The 24,896-nt window shown below is 40.9% G+C and overlaps 1 protein-coding gene across 7 annotated transcripts in view; it reads right to left on the bottom strand.

The window, feature by feature from the left end:
• Window positions 1–3,195: 3,195 nt before the first annotated feature.
• crebbpb (CREB binding lysine acetyltransferase b) overlaps window positions 3,196–24,896 on the bottom strand; it is a 67,446-nt gene continuing 45,745 nt past the window's right edge. Inside the window, exons 5-32 of one of the 7 annotated variants that reach the window (XM_079869871.1) lie at window positions 23,110–23,223; window positions 21,595–21,828; window positions 21,034–21,124; window positions 20,550–20,687; window positions 20,092–20,157; window positions 18,668–18,785; window positions 18,384–18,552; window positions 18,216–18,278; window positions 16,862–16,986; window positions 15,334–15,516; window positions 14,569–14,889; window positions 14,310–14,483; window positions 13,292–13,466; window positions 13,088–13,206; window positions 12,752–12,991; window positions 10,915–11,003; window positions 10,109–10,252; window positions 9,956–10,012; window positions 9,235–9,312; window positions 9,078–9,145; window positions 8,843–8,993; window positions 8,543–8,689; window positions 8,330–8,443; window positions 8,013–8,178; window positions 7,725–7,892; window positions 7,481–7,642; window positions 7,101–7,382; window positions 3,196–6,785 (exon numbers count right to left, since the gene is read on the bottom strand). In XM_079869871.1, coding sequence (XP_079725997.1) covers window positions 4,560–6,785; window positions 7,101–7,382; window positions 7,481–7,642; window positions 7,725–7,892; window positions 8,013–8,178; window positions 8,330–8,443; window positions 8,543–8,689; window positions 8,843–8,993; window positions 9,078–9,145; window positions 9,235–9,312; window positions 9,956–10,012; window positions 10,109–10,252; window positions 10,915–11,003; window positions 12,752–12,991; window positions 13,088–13,206; window positions 13,292–13,466; window positions 14,310–14,483; window positions 14,569–14,889; window positions 15,334–15,516; window positions 16,862–16,986; window positions 18,216–18,278; window positions 18,384–18,552; window positions 18,668–18,785; window positions 20,092–20,157; window positions 20,550–20,687; window positions 21,034–21,124; window positions 21,595–21,828; window positions 23,110–23,223 — 6,182 coding nt within the window. In that variant the 3' untranslated portion in view covers window positions 3,196–4,559. The remainder of the gene's footprint in view (window positions 6,786–7,100; window positions 7,383–7,480; window positions 7,643–7,724; window positions 7,893–8,012; window positions 8,179–8,329; window positions 8,444–8,542; window positions 8,690–8,842; window positions 8,994–9,077; window positions 9,146–9,234; window positions 9,313–9,955; window positions 10,013–10,108; window positions 10,253–10,914; window positions 11,004–12,751; window positions 12,992–13,087; window positions 13,207–13,291; window positions 13,467–14,309; window positions 14,484–14,568; window positions 14,890–15,333; window positions 15,517–16,861; window positions 16,987–18,215; window positions 18,279–18,383; window positions 18,553–18,667; window positions 18,786–20,091; window positions 20,158–20,549; window positions 20,688–21,033; window positions 21,125–21,594; window positions 21,829–23,109; window positions 23,224–24,896) is intronic. The other 6 variants (XM_079869873.1, XM_079869872.1, XM_079869874.1 and 3 more) reach the window with 6 other exon arrangements.

The raw sequence follows: 24,896 nt of genomic DNA, 5'->3' as shown, positions 1-24,896 counted from the left end.
CGCTCCGAAATGGTGACTTGCGTCACAAGGGCTTTAAACTGCAGTTTCATCCTTCAGACACCAGGAGGCGCAGTGACGCCAGTGATGAGTGTAGACTGGGATCGCCCTGTTACTCACGCATTTACAGTAGATCATGCAGATTTTAGTTATTACTGTTAATAATCAGCTTAAATGTTGTAGTGTTTGGTGCTAAATTTATATTTTCAGACAATTCAGAAAAAAAAATCACTAAAGTACCGGCTGTTATTAACCCAACAATATAACATCTCACTATTAAAAGTGAATGTTTGGACGTTTTTAAACAATGCCATCACTTTTTAAATGCTCCTGTAGCACGAGTCACGTACGAAACGTACACACATTCGCTCAATTAATTTGAGCTCATAATGCTGCGTGCATAATAAAAATAACAAGAATGCTGTTTCAGCTCTAGATGCAGTCTATTTAACCAATCGCTATTATAAACCACTACTTACATGGATTAGCTAGCCTATATAAAAAGGTTTTTACGTGCAAGACTCAACTGAACGGCGCTGCTGCCCGTTCCCACAGAAAGCGTTCTTGCGTTTAAAACCGCGAGAAGCAACGCTGAGGAAATGAAGAACGCTGGGTCTCCAGACGCGTTTTTGCACGTTTAATTTGGAAAGAAAAAAGCTTTAAAAGCAGCCTTTTGCAGCAAGACTGTCTTCAATATTGCTCATGTTTGTGTTCTAAGAACAAATAGAACGCAGCGCAACTGGAACGCTAAACACGTTCTGTAAATCTGACCTATGTGTGCTCAGGATGAAACCAGTAGATAAAACTGATGTTTATGATTAACGAACATAAGAAACATGTTGAGAGAGACGAAGAAACCTGTCGATATCTATGCGTTTTAAACGTAGGTAACAGTAACACACATTTTGTGAGGTAGAAATTAGGAAAAGTCCTGTAAAATATACAATGGTGGCAGCACTACTTTTCAGCGAACTATAAAATACTGTGGACACAGCGGAGTAATCTATCTCACATCTTTAAAAAAATTAATTTAGTTAAGACCGTTTCACCGTTTGTATCACTCCGAGGTCACGTACACACTGCAAAGTAGTGACCACCGCATTTAAATGCGAAATACAGGAGTTGCTCCGGAAATGTAGATGACTGAAGTAGTGATAGGCCTACTACCTAAAACAATGTTTTACTTTTCGCTGCTGTAAAGAGACAATTTTACCTTTTTGTCAAAACTATTTTAGACCAAAGTAACTAGAAATGAGTATGAAAGGCAATTTTCATCTTAGGCTATAAGAGAAATATAAAACATGCATTGGTAAATCAGAATCATGACAAAAAGTTCATAATAATGAGATACTAATTCACAATTATGTGATCAAAAGTCAAAATTGTAAAGTCAAAATTATGACAAAATTATAAGAGGCCGTTTACTGTTTTCAACTTTTGGCCATTACAAGACAACAGTGTTGAAATGCAAACCTGAAAATGCAAACACTGAAAATGTGTTTCAAAGTGGAAGTTTTTGAAAACAATAGTGTTATAGTTTCTGTGTAAACAACAAAAACGTGAATTTTTAAAAACGGTGAATCATGCCGATTACATTTTCAGTCTATATGCATGTAGTGTTTGTTTACAACATCGCCAATACTGGCCTGACATGAATAATGCAGCGTTTTTAATAATTCTCGTGGGTCTGTGTGAACGATATTTTTGACGTTTACGGTGTAACAATGTAGTTTCACAATATATCGCAATAAAAAAATTCAACAATATGTATCGTGCATAGTTCACCCAAAATGAAAAAAGTTAGAGTTTTCAGAGTTTTAGTTTGTCAGTACTACATTAAACTACTATATATAATGTTGAATATAATGTATAATAATTAAATTTTTTGTAAAAAGTGACCTAAATTATTTTAAATATATCTAGTTAGTGCAAGAATATTCATCTAAAATAATTCTGTTTTCAGCTTCAGAATCATGAATATTTTTATTCTGGTGTCACTATTGTCCTGTGCATTGGGGTTTCCAGCACCAAGTCCAAGCCTATTCAATTACACCCACAATGTAAAACCAAATTTAGCATTTTAATCAACAGTTTTTTTTTTTTTGTTAATCTTTTACCATACATCTTGGAGTATCGCAATAATATCATATCGTGATAAGTATCGAATCGTGACAAGTATCGAATCGCGACATGAGGGTATCGTTACACCCCTAATGTCTGCACGCTAAAAACACAAAGGAAAAATTGTTCCGTTTTTGGTACTTTGTCGTCGTGTAAATTCATAATTGACAATTTTCAATTTATTTGATGTCCATTTAAATTTTTGTTATAATTTCTTATTTACATCATTACAACTTCTCAATATAAACTTTTCACATCAATGACTTTATATGCCCTAATTTAATTCATAATGACTTAGTATCGGTTTAAAAAAATAATTATAATTTAATAATTAAAAATAAAATTATTATGACGTAAATTTCTGAAATTACGACGTGTCAAATTGTGCCAGTTGTGACTTTGATGTCAATTGTTTCATAAAATACTTTTTTTTCTTATGTGGTGGAAATGGGCTACCATAAACGAGACGTTACTTTCCAAAAATGATTAGCCAAGAATTATTAATACATGACGGAGAGAAGCAGTGTTTTGACATTTAACCAGCACAATCTCACTGAACAATAAATGTAGTTTCCACAAGACAATATTAATAGTTAGTGAATAAGTGAAGACACATACCTCAGTTCCTGTGATTTTTCTATAACTTCTCAGACCGCTGTCAGTGGGCAGAAGATTGTGCATTAAAAAGCGGAGTTACATTTTCTATAGACTAGAACAATTCAATCTAAAACAATAATGGATTTAACATCAACATTTAATGTCTAATATCATTAATATAAAATTCTGTCTGACCAGTCTATTTGAATGGAGAAAGTTTACATTTATTTGAAAGAATTAAAAGAGCAGTTTCACATCTATCCCTTGTATTGCTCAACTGATCGAGGTTGTGGGATTTAAAAAAAATGAGTATATACTTTTTAAAGAGTGTAATTAGTGCAGTAATCTAATTACACTGCTGAAGATGTAATTAGTATCTAGTAATTACTTTTTTACAGAAACTTACCCAACACTGCCCTGCAATAAACACGCCAAAATTTACATTGACATTAAGGTTTTTTTTCTTTCAATTTTATCGCATCCAACCCTGTGAAATGACCAATGCAGTGCGCACAGAAATGGTGAATTGCAGAACAAGGACTCCAAGCTGCAGTCGCACCATTCAGACACCAGGAGGCGCAGTGAAGCTATAATGTTGAGCACAGACTGCAATCTATGCTGGAAAAACTCAAACGGCTATTCTTCTAAAGCACTTTTTTTACAGTTACAATCAAACAGTGAAGACATAAATTAAAATGGTTAATTACACTTGCTGCATGGTAAAAACAGACAGTTGGGTGCAGGATGTAAATATTCAGGCACATAAATAGCCGGAAATGAGATTTTCGAGAACAAGTCGCAAGACGAAGTCATCAGAAGCATTGTGTCTGTTGCACACAGTTTATTTAACAATATGGTATATAAGTACGAAACAAGATCTTAACCAGTTTATACAGCGATCTCAATCTTTTTTCCTTTTATTTACAGTATGTCATCAAGCTGCATGATTTACATTAAAGAATCGTTCACCTTCAATTCAAGTTTCATGAGGAGAAAAAAAACAAGAGGTTGACTGAAGAACTCTTTGAACAAATCAGCAGTCAGACGAAGCTCCGGCCTCATACGCGAGGTGGAGGGGACATCATCGATGTTTCAGAGATCAAACGAGAAAACAGGAACATCTTCCTACATCTTAAGAGAGACAACTACTGAATCCAGGCCAATAAATAAACGCATCTGGGCACCTTGAAAAATAAGAGCAACTTTCACAATTTGCTCGCGTGTTTGTGTTCGTGTGTTTGTGTGTGTGTTCGTGTGTGTGCAGTAGCCAAGCTCCTTTCTGTACAAATGAATACAGGTCCTCTGTACAAACTCCACAGTTTGGAGAGAAAAAGGCTGCGTGTCCTTTTCCAAACCAGGTAAATGTGAATACGTATCAGACAGGAATGAGGATCGATCCTGATCCTGATTCCACACCAATTATCTTACAGTCCCTAAACACGCGCACACACTCACAAAAAAAAAAAAAAAAATGCATTTCAGTTTGCAAACATACAAAAATGAAAGTCTTCAATAATAAAATCAAATATTTTGCCTTGAGAAATTCCATTTAAAAAGTCCATAAGCTCAAAATAACCCCCTCCCCGAAAAAAAAAAAAAAAAAAACAATTAAAAATGTAACTCCTTGTAGACCAGGATTGAATTTCGTCCGGTCCGACATCCCCTCCTAGAAAAAAAAACCCTTTGTGATTCTGCTCTTTAAACAGTTAATTCAATCCCTCCAATAAGGAAGAAGAAGCAGTCCATTGGTTGTGTAAACCTATTACAGTCTTAACATTTTGTCGTCTTTAATTTCTCACGTACAAAACACACCTTTTCTCTCCGCAAAAGAACGTCTCTTAATGCTACAATCCCTCGACGAACTTCTCTAGCGTGTCGCCCGTGGTGTCCATGCTCAAGTCGTTGGAAAGCCCTCCACGGTTTGGCGTGTTCAGCTGCGGAAGCATTGCGCTCTGTTCAGGAGTGCACAGGTGGGCCTGGTCCATGGGGCCCGGCATGGGTCCCGCCAGGCTGGGGTGTAGGGGCGAGGGCTGGGGCTGCATGCGAGGGGACGGGCTGGAATGTGGCGGCTGTTGGGAAGGGGGACGGGGCGATTGCACGGGGGCAGGCGACCTCACCTGGTTGCTCAGCGCATTAGCCATGGCCTGTCCGGGCAGGTGGGCTCCCTGCGCCTGTCCTGCAAGCATGTGTGATTGGGGACTCATGGAAGCGGCCTGTGCCGGCGAGCCCATTTGCTGCTTCAGCAACTGTTGTTGCTGCTGCTGCAGCATGCGTTGTTGCAGCATATTCTGCTGGGCGTCCATACTCATGCCAGGCTGGCCCATCTGAGCCATGGGTTGCATTTGCCCTCCGCCGCCCTGCATGGCCAGCTGCTGCTGCATGCGGATTTGCGAGTAACTAGCTGTGCCTTGAGGCTGCGGGAATCTCCCCTGTCCGGTAGGGAGTGTTCCCTGTAGTTGCTGCTGCTGCATCTGACGAATTAGTTGCCGGCGGAACAGCTGCTGGTTCCCGTTGTGCGCAGCGTTCATCATTTGTCCCTGGGAGCCGAGGGCCGCCATGGATTGGGTCGGGGCCGGCTGCGCCTGCTGGGGGGGCATGACGGGTCTCTGCACGGGGCCGGCCTGCATCGCACCCATGTTCTGCATTCCCGGCTGCCCTGCGAGCATGGCCTGCGGGTTCTGCTGCTGCGGTTGGCTGGCTTGGTATTTCGCCGTGCGCTGTTTGATGAACGCAGCCATGAGATGCGGGTTCGACTTGAGGATATTGAGGACCTGCTGCTGCTGCTGAGGGGAGCTTGGTGATTTTAACGTGCGCAGAAGGTCCTGCAGCGCTCCTGGAGCGATGCTGCTGGTCACACCTCTTTGCTGCATGCCCTGTTGCTGAGGGGCCTGTGGTTGCGCCTGCTGGGGAGGCATGACGGCCTGCATTTGCCTCGGCTGCTGCTGCTGCTGTTGTTGTTGCTGCTGCTGCTGCTGCATCAAGGCGCGCTGCATCATCTGCGCCTGTTGGGGCGTCTGTGCAACCTGAGACTGCTGTGGAGCCATGGCCATTTGCTGCGGGGGCACTTGCTGCGTTGGAGGCGCCTGCGGATTCTGCATGGACCCTTGCATCCCAGGTGGCCACTGGCCAGGCTGCATGTTCTGAACCATCTGAGGACCACGAGGGCCCATCATCTGCATCGGACTCATCATGCGAGGTTGGTTCATCGGCATGCCGTTCATACTCATTCTGTAGTCTTGCTGCTGCTGTTGTTGTTGCTGTTGTTGTTGTTGCTGCTGCTTAACTTTGGTCATCATCTCAATTTGTTGCGCAACTTTCAAAGCCTGCTGCTGCTGCGGAGAGGGCTGAGGCTGTTGTTGAGGAGGCATGGGCAGGGGAGATTGTTGCTGCTGCTGTTGCAGGGGCGAGGACTGCGGCCCTGGTTTACCCTGGGGTCCTGGTGTCGGTGGTTGGCTGGGGAAGCCTTGCACCATTGCAGTCACATTTGGATGCGTCTGTTGGGGCTGGTTGGCTAAAGACTGCGAGGTCTGAGGTGTGTTAGGCTGCTGCAGCTGCTGAGAGTTGGGCGTCCCCGGACCTCCTGAGGTAGTTGGGGAGGGAAGACTCGGAGGCATTCCTCGGCCCTGCATTAGTGCCATACGCCGCCGCATCATCTGCGCCTGCTGCAGTCGCTGCTGAATCTGCTGCTGTCGCAGCTTGTGCTTGATATTTAGACAGAAGGGCACAGGGCACTTGTTCTCCTGGCAGTGCTTGGCATGGTAGCAGCACAATGCGATGAGTTGCTTGCAAACAGGGCAGCCTCCGTTGGTCTTGCGCTTGCAGCCCTTGGTATGCTGCACCACTCTCTTCATCTTCTGACAAGACGGCAGAGAACAGTTGGCGTTGCGGCACTGGCAGGCATGCACCAGCGACTGAATGCAGCGTTGGATGCTGAGGCGTCGACTCTCCTGTGGGCTCTTGTTGGCCTCGCCGCCCTGGTTGTTGCTGTCGTCGTCCAGGCCCAGTCCCCACTTCACCATTTGGTGCTCGTGACCCTTGGAGTTGTAGCAGTTAATGCATAGATCAAAGTCCTGAAAGAAATCAGAAGAAGAATTGATATTGCTTTCTGGATAATCATAGTATAGAATATTAATTCACTGCTGCACGACTGGAGCCGGTATACTGGCGTTATATTTATAACTACAGGCATAGTTGTCCTAGAGCAATGGTTCCCTCCTTACGAGGTTCGAACATGCAACCTTGTTAGTTTCCACTTCAGATCTTGATAAATTGCCAATACAATGGTATCATTTCTCTTGTCTAGTTTTTACAATCTACTTGTTGAACATCAAACAATGGCAACAGTAACCCAAATGCTCTGTCAAAGCCACAAAGAGGAGACTGACCACGCAAACGGTGCAATGCCAGCGTGTCTCTACGTGATGCTGGCATTCGTTGCAGGTGTACACAAATCGGTCTTGGCCCTGATTGTGTAGCTCCACCAGCATGCACATACTGCTCCATTTGCAGCGGCGCAGGGAACTGAACTCCCAGTGCTTGTCCCTGGCCAGTGTCAGAAAGGCATCACGGCCGTCCATCAGGTCGCAGGTCAGCGGCGGGTCAGGGTCCATGATCGGAGGAAGGGTGTTGACCACTGGACCGGCATGGAGGTGGATAACAAAGAAGACCTGGATTTCACGAAGTAAGAGGAGATCTAGTCAGCACTTGGCACAATAGTAAATTTTGAGTGGAAGTAATAGTATTCAGGTAAAAAGTCTAGTCCCACCTCTTTGTGCTTCTCCATTGTTGCATATAGCTTCTGGGACAGATCATTAGCTACATTCGGCATCCCAGGCTTCTTTTTGTTGGCGCGGCTCACGCTGCTCTTGTTTTTGTTGGTCTTTTTATTGTTCTTCTTTTTGGCGTTCTTGCTGTCAGCTTGGGTTCCCTGCGGAAATGCAAGACATTTAGAAAAAATGTCTACAGACTACACTAAATACTCATTCACACCATTTGGCACTCTGTCTAACCTCTACTGTCTCAGAGGAGGCTGTATTTTCCTCCTTTTTCCTTTCCTCCTCCTCCTGTTCCAACTCCTTGATGCTTTCCTCCAGAACATTGGGCCAAAAATCACCTTCGAAATAGGGTAGCTCATTGGCACTTGTAAGCCGGTCCTCAGTGGCCTGCTTAAATATGTCCTGCATAACACAAGTGAGCCATTTTGTGAGTCATATCTGTGACAATATGATGTTAACCCACTATGAATGAAACCTGACAGAGCGCAAATCCATTAAAATACAAATCCAACATCGGCATACCTTATAGTCATGAATGATTCTTTCTGCAAATGCTTTGTCCAGCATTTTGCGGTACCACTCCTGGAGTCTTTTAGGCTTGGGAATCTTCTGATCTGGAGGGTGACAGTGGAAGATGTAGTCATCGCCTTCACTAGGTGGGCAGGCCCAGATATGACCAGTCACATATCTGTAGGTGGGAAAATCAAATTCATTAGTGCATTAAATATGGACTTGTAATTTTAGGCTGAGATTGGAGAAAGCATGTATTGTTACACCAAAAACCATTACACATATCTTTAAGGAAGCATGTTTAACTTAATCAAGGTGGCACAACTTACCCAAGTTTCTTAACATACTCCAAATAGCCAATGAGGATTTCATGATAAACTGCAGTTCTTAGCAACCGAGGCTTGAAGAAGTGAATACTGTCAAGATATGATATGTATACCCGCCTGGAAAAAGGAGAAAAACGAGACAATCAGTCAATTCTGCCTGTTCAAGACAATTCGGCATTGTTTTCTTTTTCAGACAGATCAGTATTTGCATGATACCTGGTGTTAGGAAAGGGACATTCAGATCCATATTCCTGGACATGCATGCCAAAGAAACACACATCCACTCCATCAATCTCCTCAAATGCAAAAAGTGCTTTGGTTCTGTAGGGAAAGCTTTCGCACATCTCTCCTGAGTCAACAAACCTGCAGAGAAATAGTTTGATGCAAAATTAGCTTCTTTCAATTCAGGTACATAGAAAACCATTCTTAGTCAGCATGAAATCAAAGTCGACCCAATTTGTTTCTGACTAAGTCAGAGTCAAATGCTGGATTCATATTGATTGTCTGTGACGTTACCTGGATTTCATCCCAGGTTTGACCTCCACGGTCTTTTCAGAGCTGGCGACCACCCGCACAAACACCTCTCCGGCCTCGGGGTGATTCTGCCTTTTCAAGTACTTATTCACTCGATCCTCGATGTACGATCCCAGCCTCGTGGTCTGTAACCCTGATCAGAAATGCACAGAGTTACTTCACTCTACAACAGACACTGACAGAGAGGCAAGCAGGGAATATATACAAAAACACTCACTTTTAGCAGAGAACTTGTTTTCCTTTCTCGTTTTTCCTGACTTCTTCATGCAGTTGTCACAGATGAAACTGTTTATAGGAGAAGAGACAAACAGGAGCTGTAGTGATCACATCATGACATGCTAAACTTTAGGAGAACAGGCGGATAAAATTCTCACCCTGTTGGCCAGATGATGTCGTAATGCAGTGCACAGATTTGATGCATCTTCCGGCCACAGTCTTTACATTCAACAAAGCTGTTAATACAGAGGAAGGTGTTAAAAACAATACTGACAAGCGTGATTTTTTTTTTATTATTATTTACTTTAGAATAAGACCTAATTTGTAAATATTAATTAATGCACTAACAATGGCAAATGCATTTTTACAGGATTTATTAATCTTTGTTAATGTTAGTTTATAAAATGTTTATATTAGTTCAGTGTTAACTAATGTTAACTGATTAAATGTATTAGTAAATGTTGAGATTAACATTATGAAAGCTTAATGTAAAATGTTACCATTTCATGTGACTTTTCAGAATTAAAAGTGCCGCTCACCACATAATGCACAATTGAATACCTGCCATTTTTGAATTAATATGCAAATGCATTGTGCAAAAATTTGCAAAAACAATTTATTGAACATTGTTAACAACTAACTTGAGTTATTTCAGGAAGTGGCATTGAAATTATAAGTTATTTTATATTTGCATGCAATATTGTAATCTAATCAAAGAAAGACTAAAGACATCATAGTTGATTGTGCTTCCGATTCATTCGTCACTTTATTTGCATATAATATGCATATGCATAAGAATACATATTGTTGCTATAATAGTATGCAAAAGTGTATAGTCTAAAATACACACACACACAGGATTAAAATGACGAGACTTACGGCTCAGAGTCCAACATGTCATTTTTCTTCTTCTCAAACTGCTCCTTTGATATCATACTGCAGAGAGACATATAAGATACATTCCACATGGCATCTTTACACATGTACAACTCATTCTTTAAGAGTAATTGTGCGATTTAATAGAAGCAAAACCTCAAAGCTTTCTGGGCGACAGAAGATACATACGTCTGCGGCTGCGCGGGGTCGTCTCCCAGGGTGACACTGTCGCCCTGGATCTCGTTGAAGCACTTCTCGCAGAAGTGATACCTGTCGGCAACAAGGCCATATTTGGGTGAACTGGAGCCAGCATACAAGAGCACAGGCAAACCGGCACACGGAGAGCAGCACAGCACAAGAGCGCAGAACGTGGGGTCGGGCAGAGACACGACACACAGCAGACAGGCCGAGGCAGAGCACAGGTTAGCAATCCAACTCACAAATGAGCGTTAAATCAAAAAATGATTGATAGCAACAGGATGGTCTGTCTTTTCATGCACTAGAGAGAAGCTGCATGCATTTTCTGATTGACCACGGGATCTTAAGAACAAATTATAAGCACGAAACAAACAAAGAGTGCAACAAGACAATAAGATGGAGATGAGAAACATGGGAAAGTGATGCACTAGAGCATTTCCAGGCATTCTATTTCTTAATATTATGACAATTAACGTTTTCGGGATTTACACAAATACTAGTGGTCTGCTGGGTGAAGCAGCCTTGTAAGCAAAGATCTAGGCTTGTAAACCGAAAGATTCAAATCCAACAACGACTGATCAAAGTATTACCACTGCACCTTTGAGCAAGACACTTAACCTTTGAACTTGCTTTTATGACTCTGTTTATAAGGTGCAAACAACACAGTCAACTGAGCACTAAACATCTCAAGCCTGATCTCAGTGCATACCGGCCCTATTTGGAAACTCGTTCATCGCCACCTCATTTCTCACGCCATTGGTTACCTGTTCTGGTAGCTGTAATATGTGCCGTCTCTGGAGATAGTGCAGAGCTGTTTGCCATAGCAGCAAAGCGTCTGAGGTGAAAACTCGTACTGTGGAGACAGAAAAGACAATTCTGTGAAGTGCAACCATTGTCATTTTAGCATTATTTATAATTATTTTAAATTAGCATTTTTATATTTTCTATTGTCATTCATTTTAGTTTCATTGAATACTTCGCTAACCCTTTACAATAAGGTCTCATCTGATAGCATTAGTTAATGAATTAGCTAACATGAACAAAAAACAAGTAATATGTGTTTTACAGAATGCATTAATCTTTGTTACTGTTAGTTAATAAAATACTACTGATCATTGTTTGTTCGAGTTAGTTCACAGTGCATTGTGTTACAGATAACTTAATTTTAAAAATGTATTCAATGTTGAAATTAACTTTAAAGTAGTGTACATTGTTAGTTCAATAATGTAGTTAACTAATGTTAACAAATGAAACAAAGTGTTACCTATATTTCTATATATAGCTTAAAATTTTATTGCAGTTTTATTTTTAGTAATTTAAGTACTTAAACTTATTTAATTGCCAAGGCAAAATTTCTACTTAAACTTAAAATTTGTGTTTATGTTTTTTTTATCTAATACTTAATCCCCCAGTTACACAGACAAGGCTTAAGTCTAGTCCCAGACTAAAATGCATGTTTGAACTGTTTTAACAGAAAGTAACTTGCACGGATATCTCTTAAAATATGTCAATGCCATTGGTTTGTTTCAAGATGCAACTCAGAAATGTTTTTTTTCTAAGACACGTTTATAAAAGCTACTTAAATATCCTAATTGAACTAAGGCCTAATCCTGTCTGTGAAACCAGGGCATTATTTATTTTTGCTTTATTTCAATTACTAAAAACAATTTTTAATACTTTTAGTGGTAACACTTTACAATAAGGTCCCATTATGCCCGGTTCAGAAACAAATCTGGAAACAAGAATCGATCGTTTTATCTCATATAGAGAGTCATAGTGGATGACAACCAATACCGCTGTGTCTGTGACGTTTCACGAAAGAAAGACCAGCATGTTTAATTTTTATTTCTGTCCGCCAAGACAGGTTCCGTCACATCTGTGACATTGACCAATGAAGAAGCTCTTCTGTACACAGCTTTCAAACATGCGCAACGAAAGAGACGGTGGTATTGGTGCTGCTAGAAGATACTTTACAATTTTGGAAAGAGCTTAACTGAAGGAGGCGCTTCAGCAACCTGACGAGTACTGGAATTAGCATTAAGCTAGAACAACCATTGTTTGTTTACGCTCTTGTTTTCGGAAGTCAGTCGCTAGTTCCGCCTTCTCGATGACATCACGCATGTTATTAAAGACGGCAAGCAATGATTGGTTGGGAAGCAACGTGTAGTCTGACATGTTTCTTCTCCAGGACACCTCAAGAGTTTAGCAGTCAAAAACGCATAATCTGACACAGTGAGTATCGTAACAGACAAAAACACTGTGTAGTCTGAACCCGGCATTAGTAAATGTAAGTTAATGCATTAACTAAATATGATCAAAAGATTTCTTACAGGATTCATTAAACTTGATTATGGTTAGTAAATAAAAAGACAACTATTTATTGTTAGTTCATTTTAGCTCAGTTATATTAATATTAACAGATTTTAATAATCTATTAATAAATGTTAACAAATGGAACCTTATTGTAAAGTGTTACCGTTATAGTTAACAATAACAACAAGACTGCACTCGGAACGACGGAGATGCTCTCAGGTTCGTTTCAGAGGAGTTTGAGTTGGTTTGGACCGTTCACCTATAAGCAAACAACTCTTTCCTTCTCACCTTGCGCCCGCAGCAGTAACCCAGACCCTGCATGACAGGGTCAATCTCCTGCTCGAACACCTCGGCCAGCTTCGAGCAGTACTTGTACACTCGAGATGTTTTGCGGTTGTAGAGCCAGGCGTTGTTGAACATCAGCCAGATGTCGTCAACATACTGCCAGGGTTCCTGGTACTGCCCGGTGTCCAGCTTCCTCTTGATGGTGGAAAGGTCAATTGGGTTCTTTACAATGTCAAAGTAGTCCTGAAGAAACAAGATCAAATACGTGGTGATTATCTAATACTTTTAGATCTTTTTGAAGAGATTACATCAGCCCAATAATAGGTGTATGGGATTTACCGGGATGCCCAGTAGATTTGGGTCCACCGGCTGGCGGAAGGGCAAGGACTCCGGGTCTTGACGATACAGCGCTTCTAAGGTAGGCATCAACGCCTGTCTGAGCTCCTCTGGTTTGAAAACTGTAACAAATCATCGTGATCGAATCAAATTACAGATATTACTGAATGTAGTTACAATGTATTTTCCTGAAGGAATTTTTTTTACTTTTCTTGCGTGACTGGGCGGATTGACTGGATGGTGTGTTGTTGGTGCTGGACACGTCCTCCTCTTTTGGTTCAGTCTTTGTCTCTGGTTTCTTCTCCTCCGTCTCCATCTGTTCCTGTTTGGGTTCTACAGTCTCTGGCTGCTCCTTTACTTGTAGAGGTTTGACATCTTCATCCTAATGAACAACATGAATTACATTACTAAAGACTGTTTCATTAGACAAGGAAAGATCGTGAAACTAGAGAACTAAAGAGAACTTTTTTTTTAATAGCGTCTCTCATTTGAACTTATCTAACAAAAATTGTATTTGAGTTAGCAAGATGAATCAGTTTAAACTTTCAACAGATAAGTTTAATAATACAAAGTCAATTTAACATTGAGAGTGAATATCTATAACAGGATGAAAAATCTTGCCGTGACCTACGATACCATTCAAAATTTGGGGTCAGTAATATTTCTCAGTATTTTTGAAAGAAGTCTCTTTTGCTCACCAAGGCTGCATTTATCTGATCAAAAATACAGTAATAAAAAGTAACATTGTGAAATATTATAGCAATTTAAAATAACTGTTTTCTATTGTAATATACTTGTAATATACTCAAATTTTATTTATTCCTGTGATCAAAGCTGAATTTTAAGCATCATTACCCCAGTCTTCAGTGTCACATGATCCGTCAGAAATCATTCTAACATGATGATTTACTGCTCAACAAACATTTCTTACCTTTATAAGAATTATTATTGATATTATACATTTCTAATTATCATCAATACTGAAAACGGTTGTTTTTCAAGATTTTTCGCTACATATAAAAGTTAAAAAGAAAAGCTTTTATTTGAAATAGAAATATTTTCTGTCACTTCGGTCAATTTAATGCATCCTTGCTGAATAAAAGTACCAATATCTTTAAAAAAAAAATCTTACCAAACCCAAACTTTTGCACGGTAATGTAATACTCAAGAAATAAAGTCAAGAACTGCTGAACCATTTTTAAGTTTAATTTCAGTAATATCACACCTCCATTTTGATATCAGGCTGCTTTTTCCCAGATTCAAACCCCTGCTCGTCGTCTTGATGCTCAATTTTGGGCTCAACAGCAGGGTAGTCAGGCAAAGCTTGCTGGGAGTGGGTCTCAGCCACAGACGCAGGCGTGGGAACTCTATTATCAACGCTAGCGGCCATTTGAGAGAGCTAATGGACAGACAAACGAGGAATGACATGAGTTAAGGGTGTCATCGCATACAACTGCAAACGAGGCTGTGTTTTCGATCCTCACCGGAGTGCTGGGCTGCTGGGCTTGCACAGAGGTGGGCTGCTGCATCTGCAGGGGGGGCTCAGGCTGGGACTGCAGGGGCGTGAGCGGCTGGGAGGGGGCAGGGGAGGAGCCCAGGACTGAGGGAGGGCGGGGCAAGCCGCTGGGGATGTGGGTGGGCGTGACGTGGCCTCCAGCGGAGGCCGGCGTGGAAGGCTGGGTCTGGAGTGGCTGTAGGCTAGCAGCTGCTGATGGGGTGGAGGGTGGAGGAGGGGTGGAGCACAGGGTGGACGGGGGGCCGAGAGAGCCCACAGCATTCAGGGTCAGGTTAGCGTTCTGTTGCTGCTGCAGAGGAGAGATGGAGGGCATAGCGACTCAGATGATATAGCAAATCAAACTACATTGGCCGCCATTTACAATAGACAGTCGGTTCCGGAAGTAAATTCCATTCATTTTTAACCATCACTTATAAAGTATTTTAACTTTTTGTCCAATTTTTAATTCTTTTAATCCCGTTTTTAAATATTTTTTTTGGTTCAAATAAACATTTTTATCGTTGTGATTCAGCTCTTAGCTGGTTTGCTTGGTTCATGGCTAATAACAGATTTTTAAAAATCGCTGTGGAAAAATGAATGGGAAAAATACTTCCGTAACTAACACAGCTGAAAAAGTGGGTGGGCACTATTTCACTCATCATATGACAGGAAGTGTTTGTGGTGGTGAAATGTCTCACTTGAATGCCTAAGTAACACCACAAACAACAAAACTCCAATGGAGAATGGACATTACCTGTGGGACAGACTGTCCTGACTGCTGGGCAAGGTTCACATTCACATTCATGCCCCCGGCTGATGATGGGAAGGGCGTCTGGTTCATGAACTGGTTCTGGTTGGGTGGCTGGCCCACCATATTGTTAGCATGGCCTGCCATCATGGATGGTGCTTGCTGCATCCTGGAGGGAGACATACCCATCTGCAAAAACATTAAGAGAAGTTAGAATTGGGCCACAGAAGTATATTTCTGCCATTCTTTCTTTATGAGTGAAACAGGATTGTTTTAAATTCCTAGTGAGAGTCTATATAAATGCAAATCTAAGATGGCATACCACTCGAGAACAAAGTTGTCTAGAAATCAACTGAAAAATATGAATGTATAAATAAAAAGATATTATTTTATCCAATATTTATGCATTATACATTTTATACTCAGTGTGCAACAGCGACCAGCATTGGTTCCAGAAGTATTTATCCCCATAAAGATTTCTAAATATTTACAAGCCATGAACCGAACCAACCAGCTACGAGGTGAAGCGCAACATTACAAACTTTAGTTTGAGGCAAAAAAGTATTTATTATGCAAAATGTACAAGACGGTGTTGATAGAGATATTTATATATATAATACTTTTGTATAATATTTATTGTTACGTTTATTGAAAACATGCATAAATATACAAATATTTAATTATTTTCAGAGTGTAGGAGACTCAATTACATCATTCACAGTGGGATATGGGAGTGGATGGACACTAAATTTTTTGAAGAAGAATCATGAGTAATATAGGAAACACCAGGTTAACACCAGGAAATAGTGTTAACCAAGTTTTATACATGTTGAAATAGTACAGAATAGTATATTCCACTGATTTACAGTTTATAAGTTAATGTTAAAAATCAATTCCCCATGGAGAAAATCAATGTGATTTTTACTTCCAGCATCTAAATGTTGCACTCTAATGAGAGTATGGAGCTGTTAGCTTAGCGACACGTTAAATGCAAATGTTATTGGAATCAATTGTGAGTCATGTCTTGTTGCTTATGTAAAGCATTGCAAATCAGCCGTTTTTTGAGGTAACACCTGGGTAGACAGCCAGTCAGCTCACTAGTTTTAACACACTAGTGAGTCAGTTAACTCGAAGGCCATCTTTGAAATGCCTCTTGGGTCTCTTTTGAATGGGGAAACATCAAAATCTCCAAAACAGTTCGCCAAGCTTACGATTAAATTTCATATTTGAAATCACCAATGAAATCTGACAAAAACTGTCTCAGAAATTTTGTTTCTAAACGCTCGAATCATTGCAGAAAATGAAATTTTTCATGCTGGATCAAGCTAATGCGCAGCTTCGCGCTTCTGACTGTTTCTATAGGAGCCGGCGCTTCTAACGGCAGTTGCAGTGACGCAATGACTTTACCAATCGGCAATTGGCTCTTATTTAGAAGGCGGGATTTATTCTGCCATTTGAGCGTTGCACTCTTCCCCAATTAAAACAATACGAGTGACGCGTTTTGAGTTATTCTATAGTCTTTGGTAACGCTCACCGCTGGAACACTACCCATGCCCATCTGAGGGGGGTGGGTCATAGGGGATGCTGCGCGAGGAGCTCCCACCGGCGACTGGGACATCTGCACATTCTGCATGGTCACAGGGTTGAACTGGCCCATTCCTACAGAGCATGATGGGAAAAACACATTAAAAAGTTGATAAAAGGGGGATTAAAGCTTTTGAGTAACTCCAGCACTACCAGTATGACCAGTCTGACTGCTTTTTTCTTCCCAAGTCAACATGAAATGGCATTCACAACCTACTTTATTCCTGTAATATAACGCATTTCAGAGTCTAAATCTTCTTAAAAAAGGAATCGGGTAGACGATATAGAAGAATTGATTAATTAAATGTGATGCGATCTGGGAAAACCCGTCGGATGTCGCGCTGGGCCGTTTTCAGTAAATTCCAAAATAGTTTGAATGTCAGTTTTTTTGTCAATTTTTTTTTTCCATTAAATTATTATTCTATAACATCTTTTCTCTTATCTCTGAAAATATCTTGGCAAAATTCCCTTGTTTAGTGCAGAAAAACAGCGATTTATAGTGTCAAGCTGAAAATACTCTCTTTCTCTAAAGCATTCTATGCGATGTTCTCTAACGCCCGTCAGAGGTGAAAAAAACAAAACAATCGCCGTATATCCCATACACCTGTCCGTCTCTTAACACTACAAAGATAGTTTACCTTTAAAATAAACCACATGCATGTACAGTGAATGTGTATAGTGCGCATTTCGCGCCAATCCTGTTTAAACTATAACGTCACGCAGTTTTATAACAATCGCGAGATGGACAAGAAGCGTCTAGGCGGTGACAGTTAATTAAAGCTGTTTTTCTCAAAATTCCGTTCCAGAAAATCATAGCGATTGGCCGACTTTAGATAAACATAACTTTTGCTACCAACAAGCTATGATAAAATTAAAAACAGATTTGGAAAGGGCTTGATACCAGCTTCCATATGATATCAAAACCTGTAATAGGTAAAATTTCACCATGTGGTGGGTTTTCCTAGATCGCATCACAAATATAATAATAATAAATGTTTCTTGAGCAGCAAATCATCATATTAGAATGATTTCTGAAGGATCATGAGACACTGAACACTGGAGTTATGATGCTGAAAATTCAGCTTTGATCACAGAAATAAATTACATTTGACAAAATATTCACATAGAAAACAGTTATTTTAAATTGTAAAAATATTTCACAACATTACTGTTTTACTGTATTTTTGATAAAATAAAATGCCATTTTGGTGAGAAAAAGAGTCTTCTTCCAAAAACAACAAAAACACTTTTTTGCCAACTTTTGAACAGTGGTGTATACATTTATACAAAAAGATAAACTATACCTTGAGGGACCTGCATCCGGGCCATCAACTGATTTGGCACATTGGACATAGGGACAGGTCCATCTGAGGAAATAAGGAATATAGTGAGCAGCTGAACACATCAAGAAAGCAGCCAGGGAACATTTATCATCCAGAAGATCAGAGCATTAAAAAAGCAAAGCCACTAACTTGGTGGCCGGATGGCTTGTGCAGGACCCATAGCGTTGGGCTGGGGAAGGCCAGGCTGCTGAGGACCCTGAGCGCCCATTTGTGGCTTTGACAGCCTGGACTTTCTCTTCTCCTCCAGCTCCTTCTGGATCTTATAGATCTTCTCAGCCAGAAAGTGGTAATACTCATCCTGATCATAAGATTTTAAAATATATTAATACATGGACCACTTGGTGCCTTCTTACAGTCACACACACCATATTGAAGGACAGTTCAAATGTAGCATGATAGTTCAGGTACTTTACCCTGCTGTTGGCTGACTCATACATGTCCCCCTCAACCTTACGCGCGTAAGCGACTAAGTTGTCCATGCGTCTGTCCTTCAGTGCTGCAGGGTCAGGCGTCGGGAATATGGCTTGAACTCTGTAGGGGTGTTAAAAGAATCCAGTGTTAAGAGAACTGCCCTTGGCAAATCATTTGTGAACAGGGTTTGATTGTGAACAGGGTTTGAAAGTGACACCCGCCAAATGCGAGTGAAAATCCACTGTGGCGTGTAACGCAATTCAACACATTAGCCAATTCGGCGGGTTATGATTCATTAATTATTATTATACCTAAACGTAGCCTCAAAACAACACATAAAGAGGGTCGCACAATGAGAGGGAAATTAACTAAATTCGAACGCATTGTTTTCTATGACCGTACGCAGACGCACAACAGCGGCGCCCAACTATGACTCCGGCTGTTCAAAATCATGCCGAACCACACCATAGTTTTCCATTAGAATACAACGATTAAGGACAAATATATGTGCGAACTGACTTCACCCTAGGTGATTTGTGCATTTTTCAGAAACGGGTTTGTTTTTGTGGCTTGAATAAATCTACTTCATAGAGAAATAATATAGATCGCACTTTCTCTTTCCGTATGCGCTAGGGATGTAACGATACATTGTTATATCGAGATATGATTCGCGATGTAGAGTTATAAGCTATTCTGTATTTATAAGCTATAATTCACCCAAAAATGTAAATTCTGTCATCATACACTCACACTCAACCTATAAGATTTTTATTCAACTGCCAAACACAAATATGTTATTTTTATGAAACCTGAGTGATTTCTGTTCCTCCATTTAAAGTCCATTCCTCTAAAATTTAAAAGATCCAACAAAAATCAAAGCCATCGTAAAAATAATCAATTGAGCAGTCTAATCCAAATCCAAGTCTTCTGAAGGCTTTGTGATGAACAGATTTACAACGACGAGCATACTGTAAGCACAGCTTGTCATATCCAACGAATACTTGTATTGAAAGCGTGAATACTACGCGAGGAAAAAAATATTTTCAGTGACATTACTACATTAAACTACTATTTATAATGTTGAATATAATGTATAATAATGCAATGGGGCAATATTTGTGAGTCCTGATAATAATATTACAACAATAATATTAGTTTAAAACAAACGATTTTGGCTTAAAATATCACGATAAGCATAAGCAAGTTCAGTATCGCAATTTGTATCGAATCGTGACGAGTGTATCGTTACACCGCTAGTTTGCGCTGTTTTTTTTAAAATACCTTAATTCAAACTCATTGACGCCACTTTGTTCATTCTTGAAGTAAAGTTTTGCCTGTATTGTGATTAGATTCACTGTTTTGGACTGCTGCCTTGAACTTGAGAACGCGAGTACAGAATGACGTGACCGGTGTGCGATAAGCCTGCCTTTGAGATGTCCGCAGCGCGGCGCTTCCCGTCTGCTGTGCGACTGGTAAACGCTCCGCCAGAGCCCTAGGAGACAATTAAGAGGCCACTTTTTATAGAGGCCTGTTCTCAAAAATGCCGCATGTCCAAGACTTTTGGGCAAAAAAAAAATTCGCCCTAGCCTCTTTATTGCTACGTGCAGGTAAACTCATGCCAATCATAAGAGAAGTCACAGAGAATTTGGTTTTATTTCCATTTTATTTTATTTGAATGATATCTGCAAACAGTGATTGACTGTCGTGAAGCTGAAAGCAAAACAATGATTTAGAATCGGATTTAATATTAAATTTATTTAAATCTAAGCTGGTTTATATCTGATATTTTTGTTTTGGCTATTAGAGAAGTTCTGAATGGCTGGCAACTTAAGAAGCCAAATTGGCTGCTGAGTGAAAATGTGAAATATGATTTCTCCAACTCACAGCTTGTGCACTAGGTGATTCCTCAAGTCCTGAGTGACGTGCTCGTGCCAGGGCTTCTTCATGCCGGGCATTGACAGCGGTGCAGCTGTGGGCAGGTTCCCAGCGCCGCCCATGTTAGACCCGTCTGACATCATCTGACTGTGAGAGCAGTATTACAACATTAGTTTTCTGAACCTCACTTCCCAAAAACTTTAATATTTCAAGATTTTTCTACACAACAGGGTGCATCATTTGTCAAAAATCAGCAAAATCTGACAAAGAACCTGGCATATGCGTTTTAAAACAATTAAAAAAATATTCTTCCCTTTTATCGTCTCAAAGTTTCAGACATTACAACCCATTATAGCCACAGAACGGCTGTAAAAATCATTCCACATTGACACCGTTTGCTCTTCTACATTGCTGTACTCTACAGACGAACATTTCCGGCTCTGCAGTGTGTGTGAGAGGTTAAAGGTGAGGGATGAAAGGTGAAAAGACTCACTTGCTGTTGAGGGATGAGGGGAGAGAGGAATCAGTGTGAAGGTTCGTCTGATCGGCCATACCGTTACCGCCGATGTTCATCTGGTTAGTGCCTGAAGATGTTGTGGGAAACCAGACAGGGGTTACACACGAATACACCACATGATGAGCAGCATGAAGTTTCAAAGCATACTGACACCAGTTGCAACAAAATTTATCGCTTATAGACCAAGATGCACTTCATATGCCAGTTTTGGTCTTTCCACTTTATTTTGTCCCATCATTAATAAAGTATTTGATGAACTACATTTAGCAAATCTAATTATGCAGTAAAAATGATGTTGCACTTGTGTGCATCTTTGAAAGTGTTTGATAAATTGCATTCAGAAATTGTAATTATGCAATATGTTTAACAAACGGCTCAACGTATTTAAAATGATGCAAGATGAAGTTACAGAATGACAGCAACTTTCAAGGTTAATAATGAACATGAAACATTGAATCGTTCACAATATTCCGCTATTCCTCAAATACCACACACTCAATCACGCGTAACATTTCAGATTTCCTCAGAAGTTGATACCTAAAGCAGTCATGGAGCGCATCTGCTGCTGCTGGGTCTGCGTGGGCTGCTGTCCTGCGACCTGCGTCTGCGCAGCTGGCTGGTTCCCGTACGGGAGCCCGAGTGCTGCGTACGCCCTCTGCATGGAGCTGGGGTCTATGTGTGTGCCGCTGCTGATGGCGGGTGCAGCGGGTTGACTCGTGCCCACGGGACCCAGCGGAGCCTGCATGCCAGTGTTCGGGGAGCTCAGCATTGCTGCAAACACCACAGAAACACATTTGTTAAATTCAAATATTTCCATTAAACCTTTATAATAGTACTAAAATTGCATACTTTTTTCATATCATGTAAGGTGCTGCTTCAGATTAGGCCTAATAACCCTTAACCTTGGTAAAATCACTGTAATATCTATAAACAATATTAGGTAACACTTTACAATAAAGTTCATTAGTTGACATTAGTCAGTGTATTAACTAACGTGAAATAACAATGAACAATAATTTGTTACAGTATTAATCTTTGTTAGTGTTATTTAATAAAAATACAGCTGTTCATTGTTTGTTCATGTTAGTTCACAGTGCATTAACTAATGTTAACAAACACAACTATTGATTTTAATAACGTATAAGTAATTTTTGAAATGAATAACTAAGATTTATAAATGCTGAAGTATTGTTCATTCTTAGTTCATGTTAACTAAAATAGTTAACTGAAGTTAACTAATGAACCTTATTGTAAAGTGTTACCCAATATTAAAAAAAATATGTTCTTCATAAATAACTAATTTGTAAATGACTGTGGATAAATGTGCCTGCTAAATGCAAATGAAAAAAATAAAAAAAAACATTATTTTCTATTTGCAATTTTGCAGTAATTCCACTTGAACTGGAAGCACAAGCGACTGAAGTGGAATAGCCATTTTGGAAACACAGAGCAGCGGCACAGAGCAGAACTGCAAGAGAGACCGAGAGAACGTGCTTCTGTTGCCACTACAGGGGGATTTAAACGATTTGTCCAATCGGAGAGCGGGAGCTCTCTGTGTCCCGCCCCCCCCGTGAAAAACGAAGGGTGGAGCCCCTCCCCCGCGGTGTCAGATTACAGCCCCGCTGCCTGCCGGAATCTGCTGCTGGTCTAATGCTTTCACATTCAGAGCGCAGCCGAGATGCACGCATGACCTACAGGTGGCAGCACTCACATAAACGCACCCGGTCTCTCAAAGCATGAGATGGAGAACCACACAGTAAGTACAGTAACAAACCTGTGTTCACACGTTAAACTAATTATTTTGCTTTACCACTTTCAGAATGGCCAATGTACACAATGTAAACATTCTTTATGGAAAATGTACCCAAGTAAATAACCATAATTAAACCACATGACAGTGCTGGTGGGACGTTTATGCAACGTCGTAACATACAGCGCCATGAAGTAGATCTCTGAAAATATGGTCAAAATCCTCCTTGGAAAATAAACTCAAAGAGATGCAGAGAATGTATCAGTGCAGGTAGAGTATTTGTAAATGTGAATAAGACGTACGCTGCTGGTTTCTCTTGTCGCTGGCGTTCTTCAGGGGCAGACAGACGGGGCAGTCGTGCCGGGTGCAGTTCTTCCAGTGCGAGATGATCTGTCTAGAGGAGGCGCAGTGAGCCACTGTGGAAATGGACAAAACAACATTAAAACTTTGTTATGCTGCAAAGAAATTACACCACTGAGCAATCACATACTTAAAAGGATATAAAAAAAGGAAAGAAAAGAATAATGACTAGAAGAAAATATGAATAATTCATGTTTGAAAGGTGTTGCTATGTGGTTATTAGGGTGGTCTTGGCAGTTGCTGGTTGCACTACTAGGTGGTTGATTACTGCATACCTGAAATTACAGACTGGTGAAAAATGTCAATGGTGGGTGAAAGGGGGAATTTTTCTTTAAAAGAAATGTACATTTAAAGTTTCAGAAAATTCTGATAGTAGAATATATCGACATTAGGGATATGATGGTGAGGAAGTTTTCCCACCGGTTAATCGACGTGTGACAACACTGGTAATACCAGCATCACCAGTGGACACTAGGGGTGTTGCATTGTTAATCGTTTATTTAATTAATCAAAATTAATCGTTGCATTGTAATAGACCATAATCAATTTTAGCCTACTGATGTTTCTCTGATGTTATACACGCTACTCGCGCTAGCGTAAAACGGCGGAGGGAGGCGAAACACAAAAGCGAGTAATACAAAATGCACGCACGAGTGTGAGAGCTCGAGTGTGTGCGCGTGCCAGGCTGCGTGCGCATGCGTGTGAGTGTGTGTGCGCGTGATATTGTAACTTAAGTACACTTGACAGTTTCAAGCGCTTTTAGTATTTACTAGTGTTTGTTCTAAATGGTCCTGTCGTCTGCTGTGTTCAGACTCAAGTTGTGTTTGATTGCTACATTCAGGAAGTGTAGTTTCTTGAAGCAGATAGGGTAAAATAAAAAAGGGAGTTCATATTGACTGCCAAATCAGTCCTGACCCGTCGAGGCATGGACTCCACTAGACCCCTGAAGGTGTGCCGTGGTCTCTGGCACCAAGGTGTTAGCAGCAGATCCTTCAAGTCCTGCAAGACTTGTTTGTTCAGCACATCCACAGATGCTCGATTGGATTGAGATTTGGGGAATTTGGAGGCCTGAAAGAGGCGACAGCCACCAGGGAATACTGTTTCCATGAAAGGGTGTACATGGTCTGCAACAATGCTTAGGCAGGTGGTACCTGGTACGTGTCATAGTAACATCCACATGGATGGCAGGACCCAAGCTTTCCCAGCAGAACATTGCCCAATGCATCACACTTCCTCCGCCGGCTTGCCTTCTTCCCATAGTGCATCCTGGTGCCTTGTGTTCCCCAGGTAAGCGACGCACACGCACCCTGCCATCCACGTGATGTAAAAGGAAACGTGATTCATCAGACAAGGCCACCTTCTTCCATTGCTCCGTTGTCCAGTTCTGATGATCACGTGCCCACTGCTGGCGCTTTCTAAGGTGGACAGGGGTCAGCATGGGCACTCTGACTGGTCTGCGGCTATGCAGCCCCATACGCAACAAACTGTGATGCATGTGTATTCTGACACCTTTCTATCAGAACCAGTGTTAACTTCTTGAGCAATTTGAGCTACAGTAGCTGGTCTGTTGGATCGGATCACACGGGCCAGCCTTCGCTCCCCACGGGCATCAATGAGCCTTGGCCCTGTCGCTGGTTCACCACTGTTCTTTCCTTGGACCACTTTTGATAGATACTGACCACAGCATACCAGGAACACCCCACAAGAGCTGCAGTTTAGGAGATGCTCT

This window comes from Squalius cephalus (genome assembly GCF_949319135.1).
Source record: "Squalius cephalus genome assembly, chromosome: 1".
In the NCBI taxonomy this organism is placed as follows: Eukaryota; Metazoa; Chordata; class Actinopteri; order Cypriniformes; family Leuciscidae; genus Squalius; species Squalius cephalus.
This window is presented reverse-complemented; position numbering and strand designations above follow the sequence as displayed.